This window comes from Phascolarctos cinereus, unplaced genomic scaffold (assembly GCF_003287225.1).
Source record: "Phascolarctos cinereus isolate Bilbo 61053 unplaced genomic scaffold, phaCin_HiC Scaffold_4;HRSCAF=312, whole genome shotgun sequence".
NCBI classification, from domain to species: domain Eukaryota; kingdom Metazoa; phylum Chordata; class Mammalia; order Diprotodontia; family Phascolarctidae; genus Phascolarctos; species Phascolarctos cinereus.
Genome location: NW_027555847.1, coordinates 82386709 through 82411817, shown reverse-complemented (window position 1 = coordinate 82411817; position 25109 = coordinate 82386709). Strand labels below are relative to the sequence as shown.

The 25109-nt window shown below is 44.7% G+C and overlaps 1 protein-coding gene and 1 long non-coding RNA gene across 9 annotated transcripts in view; one reads left to right on the top strand and one right to left on the bottom strand.

Moving 5' to 3' along the window:
* LOC110197539 (uncharacterized) overlaps positions 1–25109 on the top strand; it is a 34955-nt gene extending 9846 nt beyond the window's left edge. The window contains exons 3-4 of one of the 8 annotated variants that reach the window (XR_013485860.1): positions 190–18416; positions 20465–25109. This is a non-coding gene — a long non-coding RNA (uncharacterized LOC110197539). Of the gene's footprint in view, positions 1–189 lie in introns of all 8 variants that reach the window. The other 7 variants (XR_013485858.1, XR_013485859.1, XR_013485857.1 and 4 more) reach the window with 7 other exon arrangements.
* Positions 7353–25109, bottom strand: part of STIMATE (STIM activating enhancer) — a 67663-nt gene continuing 49906 nt past the window's right edge. Inside the window, exons 5-10 of the mRNA XM_020971547.2 lie at positions 24550–24662; positions 23387–23464; positions 22212–22361; positions 20430–20540; positions 8378–8498; positions 7353–8126 (exon numbers count right to left, since the gene is read on the bottom strand). Coding sequence (XP_020827206.1) covers positions 8020–8126; positions 8378–8498; positions 20430–20540; positions 22212–22361; positions 23387–23464; positions 24550–24662 — 680 coding nt within the window. The 3' untranslated portion in view covers positions 7353–8019. The remainder of the gene's footprint in view (positions 8127–8377; positions 8499–20429; positions 20541–22211; positions 22362–23386; positions 23465–24549; positions 24663–25109) is intronic.

Here is a 25109-nt window from a genome sequence, read left to right as displayed (position 1 = left end):
AGTTTGGGGAAGACAGGGAGCACATGCAGGGGACAAGACCAAGACTGCATCAAGAAACAGGAGGTGCTGCAGAACTAATTAACCCGTGAGGATTGGGGAAAAACAAATTTCTTTGTGCATATCTGTATATGTAATGTTTGTGTGCATAGTCTGTGTGTGAATATCTGTGTGGCTTCTCACTTTATACAGGATCAGAGATGAAACCACAGAGTGCGATGACCCCGTACAAATTCACTTTAGCGATTGCTCTGTCCACACAACAGCAGGATGGAGTTGAGGAGCCCCTTTTACAAGGAGGGAAAGAGAGCCTAGCACTTGGTGTCCACAGAACTGAAAAAATAAAAATCTGGAAAGTCCACTGGCATTATTAGGGAGGAGCATTAGAGCAAAAATAAAAATAACAACTCCCATTTCTGCACCAAATTAAAATTTACAATGTACTTTCTTCCAATGACCCTGTGAAGTAGGTAGTGTCAGAATAACACCAAGGACATCCTTCATACATGAGCTCTTAGAAAGGCTGGAGGTACTTTGATCAACATCTGCTCAAAAATTATAGCTCATGAGCCCCAATTAACATGTTTCCCTTAATAGACCAACCAGAGGACACGTTATTAGTTCAATAGAAAAGACATTCGACTAAATAGTATAGAAAAAATAAGTGACAAGAAAGATCCTCCCCATGCATTTAGAAGTTGCATTCTCCCACAGGTACCCCACTACTAATGAAAGAGGGACTACATGCCAAAAACGCATTTGGCCATGGAATATGCATGGTGGTGTACACATATGGCCAGGAAACTCACGTGGAGGAGCAAGCTAGGTGGTACTGGGCACAGGCCCAGTAGCTAAGAAGGCCTGAGTTCAAATATTGCTTCAGACAATTTCTAACTGTTTGACCCTGGGAAAGTCACTTAACCTCTGTCTGCCTCAGTCTCTTCATCTGTAAAATGTAGATCACTATAGCACCTACCTCACACCGTTATTATGAGGATAAAATGAGATAATACTTGTAAAGTATTTTGCAAACTTTAAAGCACTACATAAATGTTAGCTATCATCATTAGCTGTTAAAGGCAAACACGTAGGGAACACATCCAGAGAACATGTGTGGTTCAGGCAAGTCACATTTCTCATGCTACAGAGCCACCAATGTCCTTGGGCATCTCTACTAAACTGCTCCTGCCTTTACTGCCATCTGTTAGAGCAAGGATGTAGAGAGGTCTGCAGGCTCTTTAGATTATAGCCCCAGGGATATCTTCAGGTATTTTGCAGTGCAGACCCCAGACGGGTGTCCTTTGGACATTTTAAGTATGTATTTTAAATTTTTTTGTCTATTCTGTCTGAATGGTCACTCCATGAGTTCAGTCCCTTATTTGACTATGAGAAAATTCCTTTCCTCTCCTGGGATATTCATTTTTTTTAGTATTTTATTTTTATTTTCCCCCAGTTACATGTAAAAACAATTTTCAACATTCATTTTTAAAACTTTGAAATTCTCTCCCTCCCTCCCCCCTCCCATCATTGAGAAGGCAAGCAGTTCAATATAGGTTATGTATGTGTAGTCATGCAAAATATATCCATAATAGTCATGTTGTGAAAGAAAACAAAGAAAAAAAAAACCCCAAGAAAAATAAAGTTTTTTTGAAAGTATGCTTCAGTCTGTATTCAGATACCAACAGTTCTTTCTCAGGGGATGGATAGCATTTTCATTATAAGTCCTTCAGAGTTGTCTTGAATCGTTGTATTGCTGAGAATAGCTAAGTCATTCACAGCTGATCATCTTACAATATTGCTGTTACTTTGTACACAGTACACTTCACTTTGCAGCAGCTCATGCAAGTCTCCCCAGGTTTTTCTGAGAGCATCCTGCTCATCATTTCTTATATAGTATTGTAGTATTCCATCATAATCAAAAACTATAACTTGTTCAGCCATTCCTCAATTGATGGACATCCCCTCAATTTCTAATTCTTTGCCCAGAAATGAGCTGCTATAAATATTTTTGTAAATATAGGTCCTTTTCCTTTTTTTTTTTAATCTCTTTTGAGATGTAGACCTAGTAGTGGTATTGCTAGGTCAAAGGGTTTGCATGGTTTTATAGCCCTTTGGGCACAGTTTCAAATTGCTCTACAGAATGACTGAATCAGTTCACAACTCCACCAACAGTGCATTGATGTCTCATTTTTTCCCACATCCCCTCCAACATTTGTCATTTTTTCTTTTCTGTCCTATTAGTCAACTAATAGGTATGAGGCAGTACCTCAGAATTGTTTTAATTTGTATTTCTCCAATCAATACCGAGTTAGAATATTTTTTCATTTGGCTATAGATAGCTTTACTTTCAGATTACTTCATCTGAAACTTTATCATATCTTTTGATCATTTATCAATTAGAGAATGGTTCTCATTTTTATAAATTTGACTCAGTTTGAGAAATGAGGCCTTTATCAGAGAAACTTGCTTCAAAAAATTTTTTTACAGTTGTTATTGCTCCATCCTATTCCCCCCACCCACCCATTTATCCTATTCTCTCTCTCATTTGGGGATACCCATTGTAGCCTGCGCAAATCACCACCCAAAAAGTTTTCATTGGCAAGACTGGAGGGGCAAGCAAGAGCTTGCAATTTTTTGTCTTTTATTACTGCCAGACACAAAATCCTTGCTATACCTACACAAAGATCATTACTTTAATATTCCAATGGACCTGTCATCTCACTGGCATGAGTATTGCCTCCACAGGTGCACAGCATAACCAATCCATGTTTTCTCAGCCTCTACAATTCTGGTCCATGTTCTTCCTCAGAACTTCCACAGAAGATCCACCCAACACGCAAGAAATCTTCCATTCGATCCCTTTACATTTTCTGAGCATCACTGCAGGACTCGGACTATCTGTCTGTTACCCCTCACTGTCACCACTTGCCTGGCCCATCTCCTTTTCTAATCATATGTTTTCCCTACGGCCTCCTGACACCTATCATGCGGTTCCTCCGTGGACTTTCCAGTCATTTGTAATTTTGTTCCTTAAGATAGGGTTCGCCCCTGTCATAGAGAATGTCTTGTACAAGGTCCAAAATAGAGATTTCCTTATGGATGATATAGTCTTCTGGACAGTACTCCTGTCGAAATACAATAGCGGGGTCTTTGCATAAAGCTCCAGAATACCACAGGACCTCCTCAGGGGGATCCAGGTTACTGAATGAGATTTCCAGCCATCAACATAAAAAAAAGAACAGTCTAACAAGTCATACAAGAAACATTAAATAACTGAAGAATGTCTGTTGTCTGGACCACGACATTCATTTCAGTGGCTAGTCCATCAGGACATATATTTGGAACAGTGATGACAAATGGACAAGGAGTTGGGCCCAGAACTGAAAAAGCAGAGAAGCTGGTTTGCTGGGCCTTTAATGATCCCAGGCTGACTCCTGGCTCAAAGACCCATTAAAAAAATGCAAGCATTGGCCTGACAATGTTGCATGACTGCAAATCTAGGAACTCCTCTACCTCCAAGAAGTCAAAGTATTGTCATCATTTTAATAATGAGGAATCTGAGGTTGATTGGCTTGCCCAGGGCCACGTAGTAAATGCGAGAGCCAACATTCGAACCAAACGCTCTACTTCCTCCAAGATGACTGCCTTTTCCCAATGTTGGCCGCAGCCCTGGTTAGCATGGTACAGGGTGGAGGAGGAATGATGGAAGCCAGGGAGATGTTAAAGTTTCTTTTATGGTACCAGAGGCTCACTGTGAGCCTACACCTCAAATCAGTGATTGCGGGCATAGGTCATAGCCTGTATTCATATTGTCGTGACCCACCCCCTCACCCCCACTTTGGTCTGAAAATATATAATATGCCCTGGCCATAAGGAAGAAGGGGCCAGGTTCAGACCTAATCTTCTCATTCCCTGGTTCATCTATACCCCTTTCTAAAAACTATACGTCAACTCCCTGCCTTCTGTGCTAATGGGCTAATGTTGATACGGGCAACACACCAACCTGGCCCATGATCCAACCATTCCCATTTGTCTTGCCCATACGTAGCATATCCAAGCTTTCTGAGGGTTCGTAGTACCTGAGTCTTCAGAGGGACAATGTCTAAGCACCATCCCAGGTCCTTTCTACGGTTACAGAGGTTTGGCTTCTTATCCACTGTCCCCAGTGGGAGAAAGGCTAGATTAAATACCCAATCCTGTGCTCTCCTTTCATGGAACACCTAAAATAGTTTGCATTAGGGCTGACCTCTGAAACGTAGTAGAATAAGCCTTCAGGCCTCTAGACACCTCTTATGAGCATCTGTATAGCCACAGGAGCAAGACTGCCTTGGGGGGCACCTAGCATATACTTGTATTCTATGACCTCATGGACTGGCTTCAACCTTGAGATTGCAGTGAGAAGAGCACTACATTTGGAATCAGAGAATCTCTACTCTGCTACTTAGTACCTATGCAATCAGAGGCCACTGATCTTTCCCCTATTTGGTTCTCTGTTTCCCCATCTAGGAAATGAGGGTGTTGGAATAAATCTCTAGAATCTCTTTCCAGGAATAGCTCTATTATTGCCTGTGGGCATCTCTGTCTCTCCCTGTATGACAGGTGAAATCTGAAAAAAAAAACTTAGGAAACAAAGGTTTGAGCTTCTGAGCATATCAGGTTATTAAGTGATGCATGCCAGTTGCATAACAAATCAAGACCAGGTCTCCTCAGCTCTGTGCTACACCCAGCATACAAGGGGAAACAGATTTTTATGCATTAAAAGAAAACAATTAACAGGATACAAGATTAGATAATCTGATTTCTCACTGGAGGAAAGATTAGAGGCTTTCTGAGTTGGGAGGGGAAGAGCAAACAGCTGCAATTCCCCAAAATCAGAAAAAGAGGTGTTCCACTTCTTCTCTGCCTCCCCACTCCAGTGTCTGTATTCAATTAGAGGAACAAGGAAATAGTAACCGACTGACCAGCATGGGGCCAGTTTTCAGATAAGACATATGGGTTGCCTGAGATGTGTAACTGTGAGAAAACTCCTTGCATCAGTCTTCAGATCAGACTGGATTTCTGGTCAACTTAACCCAAGTCCTTAGTTAAGGGTCTCTAAGCAACAGGTAGAGGTGGTCCAATTTCCCAGCCACATAGGGCTAGATTCAAATAATACAATAAAGTTCTCTCACATTTCTATCAGGGGAGAGAACACAACCATATCAATCTTGTTGACAAAATGGGCTGCACTTTGCTTATATGTATATAAAAATAAATCTATGTAAAATAAATGCAAGGTAGTTAGTTATACAAGGTGTTTAGGGAGGGAAAAGCACCAGCAGCTGAGGGGATCAGGAAAAGCTCGTGCTCAAGCTGAATCTTGCAAGGGGGTTCTATGGAGCCAGTGTGAGGAGGAAGGGCAGTTCCCAGCACGAAGGGGAATTGGTGCAAGAAATGGAGCACTGAATATGAGCAAGAGAGAGAAGGCCAGTTTGGCTGCACCATGAAGTGTAGAGGGGAGAGTAAATACATAATGAGGATGGAAATACAGGTTGGGGACAGGTTGTGAAGGGCCACTGACGTTTACTGAATTGGGGAACAAGATGATCTCACCTGAGTTTTAGGAAGTCCATTTTGCAAGCTATGTGGTGGGTGGATTGAAGCTGGGATAGGCTCGAAGCGGGGAAACCAATTGGCCATTGCAACAGTCCAAGCAAGAGCAGATGATGGGCTTGTCTGGGGGTGATGTCATGTGTGAGTGAAGAGAAGGAGCTGGGTGTGACAGATGTCGTTGAGGTGAAAACTACAAAAATTGGCCATGGGCTGGACGGAGGGAGGGTAAGGAAGACTGAAGAGCCAAGGATAGTGTAGAGTTCAAGGACATGAAAAATTGGAAGGATGGTAGATTAGGGAAGTTTGGAAGTGGGGGTGGTTGGGGTGGGGAGAGGCAATGAGCTCAATTTTGGACACGTTGAGTTGGAGATCCTTCTGTGACATTCAGTTTGAAACGTTCACTGGGCAGGTGGTGCTGCATAGCTGGAATCAGGAGAGAGACTAGAACTACACATATTGATCTTTGACTGATCTGGATAGGGATCTTCAAATCTGTGAGAGCTGAGGAGGAGAGAGACCACAGACACAGACACAGACACAGACACAGGCAGAGGCAAAGAAAGAGGAGAGGGAGGAGGGAGAGAAGGGCCCAGCACAAAGCCTTGGGGAATACACCCCCATGAGGGATCCTCACTGACAGGACACAGAAGCACCAGTTCCATGTATGTATAAGGGGTGGAGAGGTGGCAGCCCAGATGTCTGAGATGAAAGGGACCTAGTCTCACCTCCACCCCACCCCTATTTTAAGGATCAGGAGAGTGAGGCCTAGAAAAGGCCCAGGGTTTGTCCAGGGCTACACATCTAGACCCTGGTCTCCTAATTTCCAGCCCCCACCCCTCTTCTCCCCACCCCATGCTACTTCTGTGAGACTTGCTTAAAGGACTGTGGGGAAAGAGCCTTATGGGGAACAAGAACTTCTGGGCCAGGGGGATCGGTCCAGGACCACAAGGCCAGGGAAGGTAGAAGTGGAAGGAATTAATCCTAACACTCCCTTCCCTCTCACACCCAGAACAGCCTTTTCAGGTGGGAGGCTGCAAGGCCAGAGACAGCAGGGGTAAGCCACTGGGCTTGTGTCCTGGTTTGTGGTCCCAGGTTTTTTCTATTTACTACCCATGTCAACTTCTCTTTTAGGGCCTCAGTTTCCTCATTTGTAAAATAACGAGGTTGAACTAGATGATCTCCAGGCTTTCTTAAAAGCTTTAGAGGCAGATGGTGGTGCAGTGGATAGAAACTTGGATCTGGAGTCAGGGAGACCTGAGTTCAAATGCAGCCTCCAGACACTTACCAGTTATGTGACCCTGGGCAAGTCATTTAACCCCAATTGCCTCTTCCCCCTCCCCAATAAAAGAACCTCTGCTCTAATTCAACCTCATCATCTTACAGACAAGAAAAATGAGGCCCAGGGAACGAAAGAGATGAAGAATCTAGCTCAGGGTCAGACAGTAAACTAATAATAATAGTAACTAGCCCTTTGTAGCATTTCAAAGTTCAGAAAGTATAAATATTATCTCATTTGATCCTACTAATTGCTTCCCCTACACAAAACCCATTACTGCAGCCAGGCCAATGTCATTATTGCTCCCCACACATTCCAGACTCCCACGCCTTTTCTTTCTCTGTTCCCCGTCTTCCCCTAACCCTAATCTTTACTATCAAGGCCTCACTTACATACCATTTCCCCAGTGAGACTTTGCTAATTTCCTCAACTGGGGGGTCCCTCCCTCTTTTAAGATCCGAAGGTCCTCACTATGAAACCAACAGTCTCACACATCAATTTATCCTTTATTGTGCTCAGGTGTGAGTCTTGGCTTTGTGGCCAGACCGGGAGCTGCTGGGGGGAGGGCTTGTGTCATCTTCTCTGTGCAGACCCTACCCCCAATGGCCTGAGGGGGGGGGCCTCTGTATGGCGGGGGATTCAGCAACAATATGGAGGAGAAAGTAGATGATTGGGGGTGAGGATGGAAGGGGCTGGGGCTGGGGCCAAATAGTAGCAACAGATTTCCCCGTAAAGAGGTCTACACACGTTTGAAGCCTTCTCTCCTACTGCCCTGTCACTTAGACCACAATCCGGGTCTGGACCAAGGGCAGGAGAGAACAGTGCCCCCAAACAGCTCTTATTACTTTGATTTATTGATGATTCAAAGGTTTTCACACATCCTTGTGTTTGTAGGGCTCACTCTGGGCAATCACGGGAAGTAGGAGGCTAAGACCCTGGATCCAGAGCCCAGCTCCTGTACTTCAAGGAAAAAAGTACTTCCTGTACTGGGCCCTGTACTTCAAGGAAAAAAGTAGTGGACATTTTATGTATTAACAAAATTCCCTAGAAAAAAAAAAGGTGTTTGCTTTTCTGTCCATGACAGGGCTGGAGCTGGCATTCACATGTGAGGTGGGGTGGAGATGAACGGGGCCAGGAAGCAGCACGGAGTTCCTTTAGCCAAAGACACTCTTGGGGGGTCCAGACTTGGGCTTCTCAAAGACAGTCTCTCCTCCCGTCCGACTTTGGCTGAATACAGATGGGGCAGTTGAGCCAGCTTGCTCTTTAAGAAGAAGAGAGTGGGAAAGAGGTGAGTAACGTGGTCCCTAACAGATTCCCAAGCATTCAGGGAACCAGGCCTGGCTGGTTGCTCCAAGCAGGAAAAGGCTCCAAGGGCAAGGAACGCTCTTCCCTCTTCCTCCATCCTTGGGCACGCTTTCTATCGGCTCTTCCCTGTTTTCTCCCAGCACGGATGGAGTCCCTCCCTTCCAGGGTCCTTGATGTGTGCACACACCTTCACACGTGGAAACTTACCACATTCTCGCATGACCTGGTAGGTCTTGGATTTGATCTCTTGGTTCTTAGAGAGGGTAGCCCGGGCTCCCTTCAGGTCCTCTTCCTTCACGGGAGGTCTTTTCTTTTTGATGGGGGCCTCCTAAGGATGCGAAGAGGAAAGAAAATGAATCTTACATTATATCAGACACAGTGACCTCCTTATACACCAGAGTTACTCCCTTGGGTGTTACTTTTAAATGAAGCAAGAGGCTACCCACGGATACTTGGATTAATAAAAGCTGTCTTTTATTTAACTGATTTTTTGGTTAGACTGAATATCTGCATGTGAGCAAAACAAAAACACAAGAGACAAGCATTTATTAACCACCTACTATGTGCCAAGCACTGTACTAAGCATTTTACAAGCATTACTTCATTTGATCCTTACAATAACTCTGGGAGGTAGGTACTATTGTTACCCTTGCTTTACAGTTGAAGAAACTATGGCAAACAGAAAGGAAGCGACTTGCCCAGGGTCACACAGCCAGTAAGTGTCTGAGGCCACATTTGAACTCAAGTCTCTGTCTCTCTCTCTTTCTGATTCCAGGCCCAATGCTCTCTACCTTTATACTTCTAGGTAAAATAAGCCACTTTCTAAGGTACCCAAGGAAAGCCCGAGATGGTAACTAAATGAACTATAGAGAGTGTTATGACTAAGAAGCCTACAAGACGGAATCCAGTTCATTTGAGTGCAGAGATTCAGTTATGAGTCATGGGTTACATTTACATGTTGGCCCTTTTCCACAGATACTGACCTCCATATTCCTCATGCCTCTCCCAAGACTGGGAGTGCCCTGCTCCCCCCAGACTTGTAGCTCCCTAGCTGACAGCATAAAGTCTGTTTCCCCTTTTCCTCCTCCAAAGACTGAGAGCTCTCTGAGGGCAGGGCCCATGTTATTTTTGTTTTTTCCACATCACTCTACCCTGTATATATTATGTTTGTACCTAGTTATTTGGGGGCAGCTAGGTAGTGGAGTGGATAGAGTGCCAGGAGTCAGAAAGACCCGAGTCCAAATGTGACCTCAGACCCTTACTAGCTGTGTGACCCTGGGCATGTCACTTAATTCATCTGTTTAAAAAAAAATGAGCTCGAGAAGGAAATGGTAAACCCCTCCAGTATCTTGGCCAAGAAAACCCCAAATGGGGTCACAGAGAGACTGACTGAACCACACCCACCACCTACATATTTACAAGTTGTCTCCCTCATTAGAATGTGTGAGCCTTTAGGGGTGAGGCTGTTTTTGCCTGGCTGAGTGATTCCATGGGTAAAGCACTAGACTGACTTTTAGAGTTCAAATTTTGCCATAGGCATTTATAAGCTGCGTGACCTTGGACAAGGCACTTAATCTTCTCAGCCTGTTTTATCTGTAAGATGGGGATAATAACAGTCTACTCACAAGGTAGTTGTGAATATCAACTGGGATAAGTGCTTTGCCAACCTTAAAATGTTCGTTATTACTGTTGTATTACCAGCACTTAGCACTGTGCCTGCCATATAGTAGGCGCCTAATAAGTGCTTGTTTCTGGTTTTGCTTCTTAAAATTCAATTTTATTTTCAGATCTGAGTTCTCTCCCTTCCATCTCTGCTTTCCCCCAGCTCCCATAAGAAAGAAAAACAAACCTCTGGCATAACTATGCACAGTCAAACAAAACAACTTTCCAAATTGGCCAGGGCCGAAAAAACCCTTCTCAATCTGCACTATGAATCCATCACCCCTCTCTCTGGAGCAGCACGTGGCACCTTTCTTCATGAGCCCTCTAGAAGTGTGATTAGTCATTACTGCTGATCAGAATTCCTGCATCTTTCAAAGTTGTTTGTCTTTAGAACATTGTTGTTAACCTATAAGCCGTTCCTTCGGTTCTGATCACTTCACTTTGCATTAGTTCATAAAAGGCTCCTCAGGTTTCTCTAAAACCACCCCTTTCATCATCCATTTTTAAAGCACAATAATATTCCATCACATTTACATGCCATTACTTATTTGGCCATTCCCTAATGGATGAGCACCCCCTAAGTTGCCACCACAAAAAAGCTACTGTAATTCTGTAATTTTGGAGAGAGATCCTTTTCCTGTTTCTTTGTTCTCCTTAACATAGGCTTAGCAGTGTCATCCCCGTCAAAGGGTATGCACAGTTTGAAATCCTTGGGGGCACAGTCATAAAATTGTTTTCCAGAATGGTTGGAATCATTGACAATTCTATGAATGGTGCATTAATGTATGTTTTCCCATAGCCCCTCCTTCATTTGTCATTTTCACGTTTTGTCAGCTTTGCCAATCTGTTGGATCAGAGCTGTTTTAGTTTAATAATTAGATCTAATTTCAAACATTTAATTATTTATTTAATTCCCATTAATGATTTGTTAATAAAATCAAATATTTAACAATAACTAGATTTCTCTAATTAGTGTTTAGGGTATTTTTTTTCACATGGCTATTGATAACTTGGATTTCTTCCTCTGAAAACTGCCCATTTATATCATTTGGCCATTTATCAATTGGGGAACATGCTTCTAATAAACGCTTGCTGATTGACTTAAGTACTTGGACACAGGGACTCAGGACTCAGAGACACACTGACTGACAGATTAAAGGAGGCCAAGAATCTTCTTGTTCCAAGAGGCTAGAATTTCCTAGCCAGCCCTGCCTGGGCATGTGGCTGGAAGGGGGCTCTGAGCCAGCTGGATGGTGTAGGTGTCCAACCCAATGGGGCTGATAGAGCTTCCAAGTTCCTGTTTCCAAACACCCCTCCTGTCTGTCTGGTTTATCACAGAAGCTTGGGGACATTTTGTGAGTGACTTCATTGAGAGCCTGAGTCATGTTGATATGTGGTAAAACTACCTTTTTCTGTCCTCTGGAGTTCTCTCCTCACCTGCATTTATCCCTAGAAGGGACAGGCTGTTTAGGGGATCAAGGGCAGCTCTGGACCTCCAGTGTCCAGGTTCTAAGGTTAAGTCTTCAAGGGCTCTGGTCCTAGGTGTGGGAAAAGGACCAAGGGGCAATGACTCCCTAAACCTCCTGCCTTTGGCCCAGGTTCTAATCTCAATGCTGGGCTGAACCTCTCTCTCCACAAAGTTGGTCCATCTATCTCCACGGCCCCCACCCTAGGCCCTTCTCTGTTTTCTCCCCTACTCCTTGGAGATAACTGGTACATATGTGTCAGCCTAGCCTGACACCTAAGTAATGGTTGGCTTCCTAATTCAACACTGATTAAGGGTATATCAGGTACTTTTCACTGGAGAGCTGTTTACAGTTTAATGGAAGAATGTGACATTTATACGACCAATAGACAAGGTAAGAGTGGGACAGGGGCAGAGGAAAGATCCATTCAAAGAGCCAGCAAAATTTGAGGGGGACTAGTTCATTACGGGGGGGTGGAGAATTAGGGAAGGCTCCTTAGAGGAGATGGCACCTATGATGGGTCCTGAAGAAAGTAAAGGACTTCAAAAGGTGGAGATGAGAAAGTGGTGGGTTATAGGGACCTAAGTGTCTTGCAAATGCAGGAGACAGGCAGGGCCTGGATGAGTGTCCAGGAGTCAGGCATTTGGTTTTCCTGAACTTGGAGCACGTGAAGGGGAGAGACATGAAATAATGCTGAAGAGATAAGTTTGGAATGGACTCTGGAAAAAGTCACATGCATGAGCCAAAGGATTTGCATTTTGTCCTGGAGGCAGTAAGGAGCCTTTGAAGCTTTTTGAACAGAGGAGCAACATGACAAGGCATATGCACTTAGCAAGATCATTTTGACATGTGTGAAAGTTGGATTAGAGTGGAGGTAAGACTGGAGGAAGTGAGACCAGGAAGAGTCTAACAATAGTTCAGGCAAGAGGTAATCATAGCAACATAAATTTAGAATTGGAAAGGACTTTTAAGGTCACCTAGTCAACCCTGGGGATGCTAGGTATGCAGTAGATGGGGCTCCGGTCCTGCAGTCAAGAGGACCTGAGTTCAAATGCAGCCTAAGACACTATCTGTGTGTCCCTGGGCAAGTCACTCAATCCCTTTTGCCTCAGTTCCCTCATCTGTAAGATGAAATGGAGAAGGAAATGGCAAACCACTCCAGCATCTTTGCCAAGAAAACTCCAAATGGGGTCATGGAAGAGTCAGACATGACTAAAAAACGACTAAACAGTAACAGTCCAATCCTGATTTATAGATGAGGCAGGGCCTGGACTAGGTAGAGTGACCAGGACTTGTAAACTCATTGAATGAAGGTTTTAGAAAATCCTACTCAAATTCAGAATGCTCAAGCCGTGACTGGGAAAGGGCACAAGTGGTTAAGTTCAAGTTGAGGCACAAGATTCTAGGTTCTGGCCCCCATTTTGACAGTCACTCTTAGTCATGTGTCTGAATCCTAGTATCTCTGGATTAGATGTATCCCAAGGTCCCTTCTGGCTCTCATTCTCCCTAAGTCCGTTTTTTCTTTATATAATGAGGTTAGTCTCTACATGGTCTCTACAATCCATTTGAGCTCAGATTCTTTTTCCATGATCAGAATCTGGGCTGGGCTCTTTCCCTTCTCTGTAGCTGGTTTGAGGTATGGGGTGGCTGTCTTTCTTTCTCTTATTTGTATTCCCCAGAGCTTAGCACAGTATCTGGCTAAGTGTACACCATTGTGTGCTTAAAAAAAAACCATTTTTTTATATAGTACTGGCTGGAATCTTTGTGTTCTAGGGTAACCTGGAGATTTAGGGACTGACACCTAGGACTAGGGAAGGGTGGGGAATAGAGGCATTTACTTCTGATTTGGAGAGGTAGGAGTGGATCCAGCTATATGCTGTGATGCTTCCCATATGCTCAGCTATCTCCCAGCTACAGAAGAGAGACAGAGACAGAGACACAGAAAGAGACAGAGAGACAGAGACGGTCCACAACTACCCACAATTATCCACCATACATTCCCCACAATCTTAACATATTAAGTACAAATTCTGCTTATTTAAGTACACAGACATAAAGGGAAGGGGGATTCAGGTAAGGCTCAGGGGGAGGACCAAATCTCTCCCCTTATTTACAAATGAACACATTCAAATACACAGGTACACAGCTACACATAGTAGTTCCCCATCAAACAAAAACAACCAACTTTTCCCAGCGGTCCAGCACTCTTTCACTTTCTAGCCAGCTGTTCACACCTTCCCTCCCAGCAGACCTCACATTTTCACCACTTATTCCTCCCTCCCTTCCCCCACAGCCTCAAGAAAGTAAATGTTTCCTAACTGGAGGCAGTTAATGGCTGTGGCCAATTCTGGGTCTTTGCCTACCTGGGACATTGCTCTAAGTTGGGTACGTGTGGGCACCAGCAGCAAGCAGTCTGGCTCTCTCCTCTCGGATTGAGAGCTGTGGAAGTGTCCTTGTTTACAGTGATCTAAGCAGGAGCTGGGCTCATGGGGGATTATATAGCCAGCTCATCCCTGTGAAGTCACTTCCCCGGCCTGGCTCCCCCCATGAGTCAAGTCCACACAGGCTGCTCAGGTCCCGAGTTTATTCTTAGAGATGACTGGGGTCTGGCCGCTAGGACCCCAACGCCTTGATGAGAAGCAACAGCTGGGGGGGACCTCAGTCCCTGGGGAGCAACATGTTCTATTTATAGCTGAGGCTTAATCAGGCTCCCGAGAACTGTTTATCTATCTACACCAAAGTTTTTCTGTGTTTGTAATATGTATAGAGAAAAGGGATAAAACCCTGAGAGAACAGCTGAATACCATGGTTTGTTTTTCTTTCCCCACCCATTGTCACCTAGTTTCCTCTGAGGGGAAAACAAAAGGAAGTACAATTTTCAAAACACTTCTCCATGAACTCTTTGTATCCTTGTGGGGTTGGGGGGATGGGGAGTCAGAGGAGGGACTGATGGTTATTCTATCTTGGGGTCCTACTTCTGAGGGGTCCTGTAGTCTTTCACTTTCTAGCCACCTGTTGGAGAAGGCAGGCTACTCAGAGGGAGAAGGGGATGATGGCTTTTTTCTATTTGGATCTCTACTGATCATCCTCATGCAGAGTTACTGACCAACCACCACCTCGGGTTCTAGACCTGGCTGTGCCACAAACCATGGGCCTTTAGGATTAGCAGTGCCTCTCTGATTCAGGATAGGGACTTGTCTCCCATCCTCTCTGAGCATCTATATCCTACCTTTCCTTCAAGGCCCATATCAAACCCTATCTCTGCCTCCAGGGAGATGTCTCTGAATATTCCATCCGGCATTAATCTCTTCCCTTCCTTTGCACCAAACATTTAAAGAGTACTTGACTGGGAAGCCAATTTACTATTGGGATTGCTCACAAACTTCCTTAGTTTGTGATGAAGATTAGTAGTGAGCTCCCTGTCAGTAGATGTCTTCAAAGCAGAGGGCACCACATCGGGTGCTCATTGCCACAGCAGAGTCAGTTACGGGAGCGACTGGATAATGGAGGTCCCTTCCAGCTCTGAGGATCTATTTTGAAATTTACCCAAGAAGAATCAATCCAGAAAGATGGAACTAAATCCAGGAGATAGTTCTCTTAGATGTAGCTTTACCTGACACACTACCAATCTAGCTTCTTTTCACCCAGGCCCCTACCTAACCTACCCAGGGCCAGGTGAGATTCCAGCCTGGAGAAAATCTATGTCCACATTCGAGGACCTCATTTGACCCCCATCTTACATGTTGCTGTGTGGGGCTAGGACCCTGGCTTACTTGGGTTTAAGACTGAATGTTTTCTATTTATAGCAGCTCTTTTTCGGGTGGCAAAGAATTGGAAATCGAAGGGATGCCCATCAGTTGGGGAATGGCTGAACAAGTTGTGGTATATGAATGTAATGGAATACTATTGTTCCATAAGAAATGGTGAGCAGGTAGATTTCAGAAAAAACTGGAAAGACTTGCATGAACTGATGCTGAGTAAAGTGAGCAGAACTAGAACAGGGTATACAGTAACAGCAACACTGTGCGATGACTGACTTTGTTAGACTTAGCTCTTCTGAGCAATGCAAGATCCAGGACAATTCTGAAAGACTCATGGTGGAAAATGCTATTCACATCCAGGGAAAGAACTATGGAGTCTGAATGCAGATCGAAGAATACTATTTTCTCTTTTTTTGTTTTTTTTTCTTATGATATTTCCCTTTTGTTCTGATTCTTCTTTCACAACATGACTAATGTGAAAGTATGTTTAATATGATCACACATATATAGCCTATATCAGACTGCATGCTGTCTTGGGAAGGGGGAAAATCCAGAACTCAAAATCTTATAAAAGTAAATACTGAAAACTAAAAATAAATTAATTTTAAAAAAGAGAGTATGTTTTCTCCAGAGGATAAGAGGACATTCCGCTGTGCCTTGGAGAAAGCCTTTGTGGCATTGCTTTCTTTTCCCCATCCCCTCAGGCTAGGGCCCAAGGACCCAAGTTTGTGGGGTAACCATTTGGGAAGGTGATTAATTCCTGACTGTAACATGAAACTGACACTTGGTCCATCCCACTTGGCAAAGGGTAGCTCCTGTCTTTTCCATCTACGTAGAACTACTTCCATGGGGTTTCAGAGATGGCTTCTCTCAGCATTCCTTTGCTTCCTAACTTGTTAATGTAATCCATTCCTTGGAAGAGCCAATTCTACAGCTCCATAAAAGAGAAGGCAAAAAATAGACAACGGCATCCTTTCCCTTCTCTCAGAGTGCCATGAGTTTTCTGGGAATCTCCCACCAGCCCCTTAGGCTCCCTTTACTGACTCTGCAGCTGGTCTCTTGACTCAATCAGAAACACAGCTGTTGAGTCTCTCTTCCAGCCTGTTTCTCCTCTCTGTATAAAGAAGGGACTGGACTAGGTGTTTTCTGGGATCCCCTTTTGGCTCTGACATTCTATGCATTCTACCATACCTGCTGTTTAACCCTAGCAAGAACATACAAAGAAAATTTTTTTTAAAATGGTAATAAGGTGTCAAACTTTATTGTAAACCATTATACAATGTAAGTACATTATCTTCCCTTACACTTAAAAAAAATTTTTTTTAAATGTAACACCACTGATTGGACAATACCATTGAATGCAGCAGTATCTATCATAGTTTTTTGCTCACACAAAGGTCCAACCCCTAATTTACTCATCAAAAGAAAGCTCAAATAAAACCTCTTGAGCACCCAAGGTTCAGATACCAATAACCCCAAACCAAGTGAGACAAAACCCAACCTATTCCCCCATTAAGAACTAGGTCCCACAACAAAGGAAAACAATCCCTTTGGAAATTTTGTAAAACCAGATGCTTTCCCTTTTTCTGCTGGGAATGTTTGAAAACTTTCCTAAAGAAATTTCCCCTACTTTGTAGCACAGTTGGGTTGCTCCACCCTTCAGTTTATTCTGCTGCCAAAAAAAAAAAAAAAAAAAAGAAAGCCCCATGGATGGCAGGTTAGTGAAGCACAGTGGTGGGCATCGCTGGTGGCCACATTCTCTGGAAGCTCCCAAATGGAGCCTTTTGAGGCCTGGCTGCAGGCCGTGCCTGGGGCTAGTGCCAGCAAAAGGCACCAATTTGCACTATCTGGGAGAAGTCTTGCTTCTAAGTCTTTTATTTTTTTTCCCTGAAGAAAAAGGCAAGATATGTTGACATTAACACATGACAGTCCAGTGGAGAAATAGTAAGATGGAGCATGTGGTTCAGTTGACCTTTGAAGCTTCCTCAATGAAGCTCAGCCACAGACGGCCCTCTCTATACAAGGCTTTATAGACAGATCTATGCTACTTTCACACCTCACCAAATGAATATTACAGTCTTGCCCCCTTGTTGGTGACAAATATATCATACTTACCAGGATCACATGCATTACCCTGGACTTGGACCAATACCCTCTGAATCCAACCTTTATGCAAGGGACTGACCATCATTCAAACTCGGACAATGGATAAGCTACTAAAAAGAATTTAGTCAGCAATACTTTGCTCCTCAAAAAAAAGCCCAACTACCATGCTGGGTAATGCTTCCTTCATGTTACCTATGAGAATGAAGATGAGCACCACTGTAGCTAATAGCTGTACCATATGTGGTATCTTACACAGGATGCTTCCAAAGAACTCATTCTATTAAAGAAAGGACATCCTGGATAGAAAGAAACCCTGGCCACTGCTCTCCAATGCTTCTTGGGATACCGCATTGAAGCCTGGAGGCTACCTGTTTGAAGTATGGCCAAAAAATGGTGGAGTCATGCTGGACAAACCAATCACTATGGGGCCTTTTAAGGAAACACTATATCCTATCCTCAGAGAGCAAGGAACCCACATTCCCAAGTGGTCTTTGGCTTGCAAGGCCTTACCACATCACCCTGTTAATCTGCTACAGCACTGTAACCCAAAGACCTCAAAGCACTTATTAAAAACATTTCAGAAAAAAATATACATTCTCACCACCTCTTCCCTCCTTTCCCCTCCCCCTTTCCCTAGAACACCACTGCTCAAACTGAGCTTTGGATCATCTGAGGTCTGTGTTAACACATATTTAACACATTTTACATGATTAAGGCTTTTTAAAAATAGGGAATAGATGGTTTCTATAGACTTAGCTCATGGTTAAAACAAAGCTCAGAATCCAACACCCTGTGTGCTCTGAATCCAAAGAGACAGAGGGAACAAAGTAGGTCTGTGTGCTGTTCCAACTACCAGGTAAGAGGGTTAGGGAAAATGGTGAGTAATTAGAGAGGCCATGTGTCACTTTCCTATAGATAGGAAAATCAGTTCCAATATTCCTAAATCCTGGCACCAGTAAACACACACAGTCTCTTTCCTGGATCTCACAGACGACTACCCAGAGGTGACACTGGAGCTTCCTTCCCCAAATGCTGTTTTCTCTCCTCCTCTAGGAGAAGCTGCCTATATAGCCACGGAGGAAGGGGGCAAGAGGGGAAGCGGAATAAGGGAATGGTGGAAGGAATAAAGTCAAGAGCAGGATTCTCCTTTACTCTCAGCCCTCTGCAACCAAGCTCTCAGATGGAACAGATTACACAGGAACAACGGATCACTTCTTATTGCAAAGAGGATGTGTAAACGCACAGTTACAGGTCAGTGGCTCCATCCACTCAGTTCTCTGGGTCAGGGTTGGGAACAAGTTCCTTGCTGAGTGCTTGGCAGACAAGGCAAAGCAGTACAGCTGGGAAATCTCCACCAAGGCTTACTTGTTGCCCACAAGCCAACAAACAGGAATGTTAGAACAGCAACAGAATATGAGAGTAGATAGTTCAATATTCTCTGAGGTCCCTGTGGGATTCCATGTAGCAGCCTGTTTAACACACCACAATTCAGACCTAATATGTCTATGGAAAACATTTAAAAATATCTTTTAAAAAGCTTTGAGTTGTTTGTCATTCACTGAATTTGTCTGGCTCAAGGCTTGGAACAGCTGCTATCCAGAGAGCAGAGCAGTCATTCTACTATTTCTTCCTACATTGTCACCTTGATGTCTCAGCTGTGACAAATGCCTCTGTTGCTTCTCCCTGCCCAGGGCTCCACATGGGGAAGAGAAGGTTTCTGCAAAGTGGTATGTTATTTAAGAAATGAGTTTCAGGTGCCTGAAGCCCAGCTGAGCACATGAGTCTGCCTTCTGAAAATGGCAAAAGCAAACCTAGAAGTTCCTATCTGCAAATCCAAAGAAGCCTGGGACTTCATATCACCTCTGTGAATCCAAAGAACCAAAGAGCAGGGGGAAGAGAAGGTCACCTGGGGAAAGCTTAGGAAAAGAATGACTGGGGTGTGCAAAACAGGTCAGCAATCTTGGGATCCAGGGAAGCATTAAGGGAGGTGAGCAATGTGGGATCCCCAGGCTAGCTGCGCAGGTTGAATCTCTGGCTGCAAGATGAGATCTGGGTTTAAACTTCAGTCCGATTTTTATTTGGGGAGAATAAAGGAGGCAGATTTGAGAACATTCTAGCAGCTCAGGAACAAATGGGGAATGTGGATTGGGAATGTCGATTCCCATAGAGAGTTAGTCTTCTGTACCCTACCAGAAGTCATGCCATTTTTACTGTAAGGTGCCTGTGGCCTAAGCCTGCAGAGAAAGCATGGGAACTTTGGCCAGATAGAACAGGGAGCCCACTGCTTGGGACTGACATGTAGCATGTATGGGATCAGGTAATTACAGCTGAGAATTGGCTCCTTTCATTAGCCCTCTGCCTAACTGCAAAGTCATGAAATGATTAAATTATCCTGAAGCAAACCTTTTGACCTTTCCCCCACCTAAACATTACTTGAAAGGTAAAAAAGACCATCTCTTTTCTTTTCTTTTTGGTGGTGGTTAAAAAAAGAATCCTTAAATAGAACAGTATGAAAATATAACTTAAATTATAAAAGTCATATAGGATAGAGAAGACTTTAAAAAAAATCTATGTGTTGCCTATCAATTCCATAGGTACCTTGTAGGAAACAAAGACGGGGACTTAACAACATCAACACGGTTAAGGCTCATAACCATAAAACGATCCTGGGTTCTAGAAATTAACTGTTGCAAAAGCCACTTTTTAGTAAGAAACCACACTGGCTCCAACTTGATCAGTCTTGATTACTTTTTCCTCCAAAAGTGACACATCTCGTCATTCCCCATAGAACTGAAAGGAGACAGCTGCAGAGTGTGAATGTGTGTGTGTGTGTGTGTGTGTGTGTGTGTGTGTGTGTCTGTGCTATGCAAGCACACACACATATGCTCATCCTCTTCGGCAGCTCTGTCAAGTCAGACAAAGACCGGTGTGGTGTTGGTCCCTGACAACACTGGATACGCCGGATGGATGGAGAAAACCCAAACCAAACCTCTGTTGCATATTCGGTCAGTATCTGTAGTGCAACTGAATTGTAACCTTCGATACCACGGCCTCTTCGGGGCACTTGTTCACCTTCCCCTGTTCCACGTCACAAGTGTCAGAGTAAGGCAGGACAGCAGGAAGGCAGGAAAGGGTAGAAGGAAGGGCAGAGATGAGGAGGAGGGAGGAAAAGGTCAAGTGACACTGCAGAATGAAAACCTGCCAATCCATGAGTGACCGTGGCCCCCAGACCCGCCAGGCCCCAGGCCAGGAAGTGTGTCATACGGGCAGCCCAAATCGGTGTTTCTTTTTTTTCACAGGCTTCAGGTTGGTAAGTCTTCGAAGGTCTTCATCTGCATCTGAGTCTTCCATCTCGTCATCAGCAGACATCAGAATCTGGAACAGAAATGGAAAGGCACGGTCACTGAGTCACACAAACAAGACTGGGGTGGCCATGTTTTGGCCCTACTCACCCCGTGTCCTTGATGCCCAAGGAGGTGCAGGATTGAGCCTCCTTGGAAGAGAGGGTCAGGGAGGGCCCAGCCCTATACCCAAGAGCACATTTCCTAAGGGCACACATGATCAGCTACAACATTCTGACCCTCTAAAAAAAAGCACTAGGTTGGAGTCACGTGATCTAGATTTCAACTCTGACTCTACTACTTGCCTGGAAGACCCTGAACCTTGAACCTCTGGGTCTCAGTTTCTTCATCTGTACTAAAATGAGGGATTTGGACTATGATCTGAATCCTATCCTTTCTTGGCTATCTTGGGTGTATACCCCCTTACTCCCACACTAACTCAGCCTGAAAAAAAAAATCCAATTAGACAAGCCCCAGAAAATTACTAACCAATATCATTTTGGTAGGCAGGCCCAGCCTTGAATTCCAAGCATTCCTCTGAACCCAAGAACCACAAACATACCTTGCAGAGTAGATGACCCAAAGCAGCTGGAGGGGAAAACCCAGGGGATAGGGAGAATTTCTTGGGGTTTGTGCTATTGAAATCAAGAGAGGCAGTGCAGCCCAGTGTGCAGAAAACTAGAATCAGAGGTTCAAGCCCCACTGCTGACACTCGTGGTACCCCGACACTAGAGGACAGCTGTAGATCTTTCTGCATTGGTCAAGGGTTCCTTACTGAGGAAGCCACAGGTCCAGATCACTCCTCAAATAAGAAGTGATACATATCTAAGGCAGGACACCACTAAGGGCTTCTCTGGTTTATATTCTGAATAGAAATAAATATTTAGGCAAACCACAAGTGTGGGCCCCCCATCCTCAAATATAGGTTTCAGTCATCTCTACTCAAATCCCATTTATTCATATACAAAGTAGGATCCCTGCAGCCCAAGGACGATTCAAGGGCCTCCTGACCAGGGGGAAAGAGAAGGGTGGGCTTGTGAGACAGGTCCACAAAGCAGGGTGAGATCTACAACTCTTCCCTTGCTCCTGGGAAAGCTTGCAGATAAGCCATCTCTAGGTCAAGAGCTCTGAAACCCAGCTGTCTTGGAGAATGTACCAAAGCAGGGCAAGGTAAAGGAGGAGCCTGTGGGGAGTCTGCCGGAATTCTGACCAAACTCCACTTGTTCTGAACGTGTGAGCCCAGTCACGGGGCTATACAGGGCCAACATATAACCCTGCCTCCCCTAAGTCCATTCACTTGGACTTAGCAATCTCCTCACTGCTAGGAGGATGAGTGGTCCTAAGAGTCTCCAGATGATTGAATCACACCATTCCCTAGCCGGTGGAAGGGGGCAGAGCAAAGGACAATGGAAGGAATAAGCACATTTATTCCTAAACACCAGACAAGTCCTTGCTGGATTCTTCAGAAGAGATCAGTCCCTTTCCTTTCCATCTTAATTAGTAAGGCACCTGAGTTGCTAAGCCTGCAGCTGAATGGCTGAGGATGGTCTTGTGTTTCAGGCAACGCTGCTTACTCAACAAATAATTCTTACGGTTTATACTTCTTGGGAATGTGTGTGAAAAAAAGAGGATGTGCCAGTCCAGCCACAGCAAGTCCTAAAGCAACAACACTGGACTTTTATGAACAATCAAAAAGGCTACTTACTTCAGACTCTGACTCTTCATGGGATGCAGCCCGCCTGTACCGGACTTTGCTTCCATTTCTTGAGTCCAAGCTGGCTTCTTTTTCTTCTAGCTTGGCTTTTGTCTTTCCCTTTTTCATAAGGAAATTATCCACAACCCAAAACATTAATGCCTGCAGGAAGACGAAGGGCAAGGTTATGATTTGGCATGTGTTGGCCACTTGGAAACATGACATTTTCATCACTACCAACTGCAAACAATTTAAAGACCCCTTTCCTTCACTCTGTCAAGTTTTTGTGAGAGACCTTTAGAATAATGCAAGTCTAACGCTGAAAGAGACCTTAAAAATCCAGTCCTTTTCATTTAAACACATGAGAAAACTGAAGCTCACGTGGAAATGATAAGATCAGAGATTTAGAGCTGGAAGTGACCCTGGCCAGTGGTCATCTACTCCAACCCCCTCATTTTACAGATGAGGAAACTGAGGCCCAGGGAGGTTGAGCGATCTGCCCACAGTTACACAAAATGACAGAGGCAGCAGTGACTTGTTCCAAGTCACACAGGTAACAGAACCAAGACTAGAACTCATGACCTTTGACTCCCAGTCCAGTTTCCACTACTACATTCAAACATCCTTGGCCTCTCCTCCCCATTTCTGGCACCTATGTCTTAATTTGGCATTCTGTTCATTCTAGATGATGACTGTACTTCTTTTGCTGGTTTCTAACTCCTGTTCCACGTTTGGTGCTTTAATCCCCTTCTCAAATAGAGAATTTTGGTGATGGTTTAGGTGAAATCTCAAAAACACAGGCCAGCAACAAGAGACCCTTCAGGAGGAAGGAGTCTCATGAATGTCCCATCAGAAGCCTGTGCTACAAATTGAGGGCTTTGGGTCAACATTGTATAAACCTGCTTGTGGTGGCCACGGCCAGTGACACTGACATGGGCGTCATTCCCCACGTTTACCCAAGGGGCGGGAGTGGGGAGGTGGGGGCTAGCAGGGATAGGGAGGTCGCTCCAGACCTCCCATGACAAGCACTCAGTGGCCCATTTAGACTGTAAGGGGTGGTACAGTGAGCAAGTCACAAGAAAAAGGACTGGAGAGCTACGAGGATACTATTCAGAGGACTCAAGTTTTCAACCCTGGATCTTTTAGGGAGGGGAGAAAAATGAGGAAAAAAAGCTGTCCATACTAACATTGACGAAGAAAGGGACTATCAGCATGACGATGGCCAGTTCCAGCTGGGGGTTCTCAATAGGATTCAAAAGAGCTACCTGTGAAGAGAAGAGGGTCCAATTTAGTCAGCACAAAGTCCCAGCTCTAAGCTGAGGTGTGAAAGGGAGAAGGCGGCTAAACATGCCCCTGAACCTACCAGCTCTCTCCCCAGTCTTGCTCTCAGTGACTGCTCAGTGAGCCAGGGCTTGTGTCTCTAGTTATCTTTGTGAAGAGACAAGAAAACCAGACCAGGAGCATTCCAAATGAGCTATCGGCAACCCTTTTGGCAGGTGAGCTCAGGCTTGTAAAGCAGAAGCAGCTGTGTCGGACACAGCACAGAGCTCATGGGAGGGAGTCACAGGGTCCTTCCTCAGAGGCCATCATCTTCATGTGGCTGGTCCCCTCTCTAGACTCTGTAGTTGTAACAATTTCACAGATTTAGGGAACCAGGTGAGTGGTAAGGTTGGTGGTTCTCCTTTTCACAGGCTTAGCTGACCTCTTTTCAGTAAGTGCCCAGGTAGGCCGGCCTGAAGGATGTATTAGGTCTAGAACCTGCTGCAATGATGCCAATGACTCAATGAAGGCCCAGAACTAAGCCATCATTCCTACTGGCTCGTGGGGAAATAATGCCAACACTAGATGCTCAGCCAAATTAGAGTATGGGCATAGATCCCAAGAAAGAAACCATGCAGCTAGGCAGGACCAGGCTCCCATCTACTTCAAGTCACAGGATGGGGACAGTGTACTAAATGTTAGGCATTCAATACCAAACTGAATACCAGGCTATGAATACCAAACCAGTCAAGCTACTTGGAAAACAGTACATATCATTAGGCCAACAGCCTTTAAAAACAGCTGGAAGGAAGAACTTCCCTAAAAGTATTGCTTCTCTGGATACTATCAGGCACTGAGAGGGGTGTGCCCAGCCTAGGAATGGTGAGTACACTGCTGGGTCTGGCTGACTTCGGGGACACACCTAAGGAGCTCAGACAAGGAGATACTAAGACAAGTCTGAACCGCAGAGGTGATGAAGCCAGAACTGCAGCAGAGGGGGTGCTCAATGGCTTATCTTGTTCACAGACATATTTTCCTTGGCCAGTGGTGCTCTCAGGGAACCATCTAAGGCAGGAAGAAACATGCAAACCTTTTTCCACTGAGGTATCAGGAGGACGATGATGATGATGGTTTTCTCAAACACCATGATCACGATGTACAGAGCACACTGCCCAACCCAGGCACCACACTGCAGCGGGTCTCCTGCAAATACAATGGCAGATACTAAATACACACAAAGGGCACTCCCCAAAGAACACGGAAAAGCAAAACCAACTTCGGCTCATCTCCTCCTCTCCCACCCCCCCCCACGAACGTCCCCCTCCTTTGCCCTCTGCTCCCAGCACACCGCCTCCTAACTAAAATCCTACAGCGCACAAGAGTCCCATGTGAGAGATTCCAATGTGACTGAATGAAATAGTAACATCTCCTGGGAACTGTCACTAACAAACAGATCCTAGTGCTTCAGAGACGAAGGGCCAGAGATTTCCTAATCTGGAGCCCCAGGTGGCCTTCTTCTTTTGTCTTTCCTGGAGGGGTTTCCAAGGTGTTTCTGGTTGGCACTCTAGAACAGTCGATTTGTTGCACTTGGTTGCACATTACTGAATAACTTGGCATCAGAAGCCTTATTAAATAAGATTGTCATTTTCA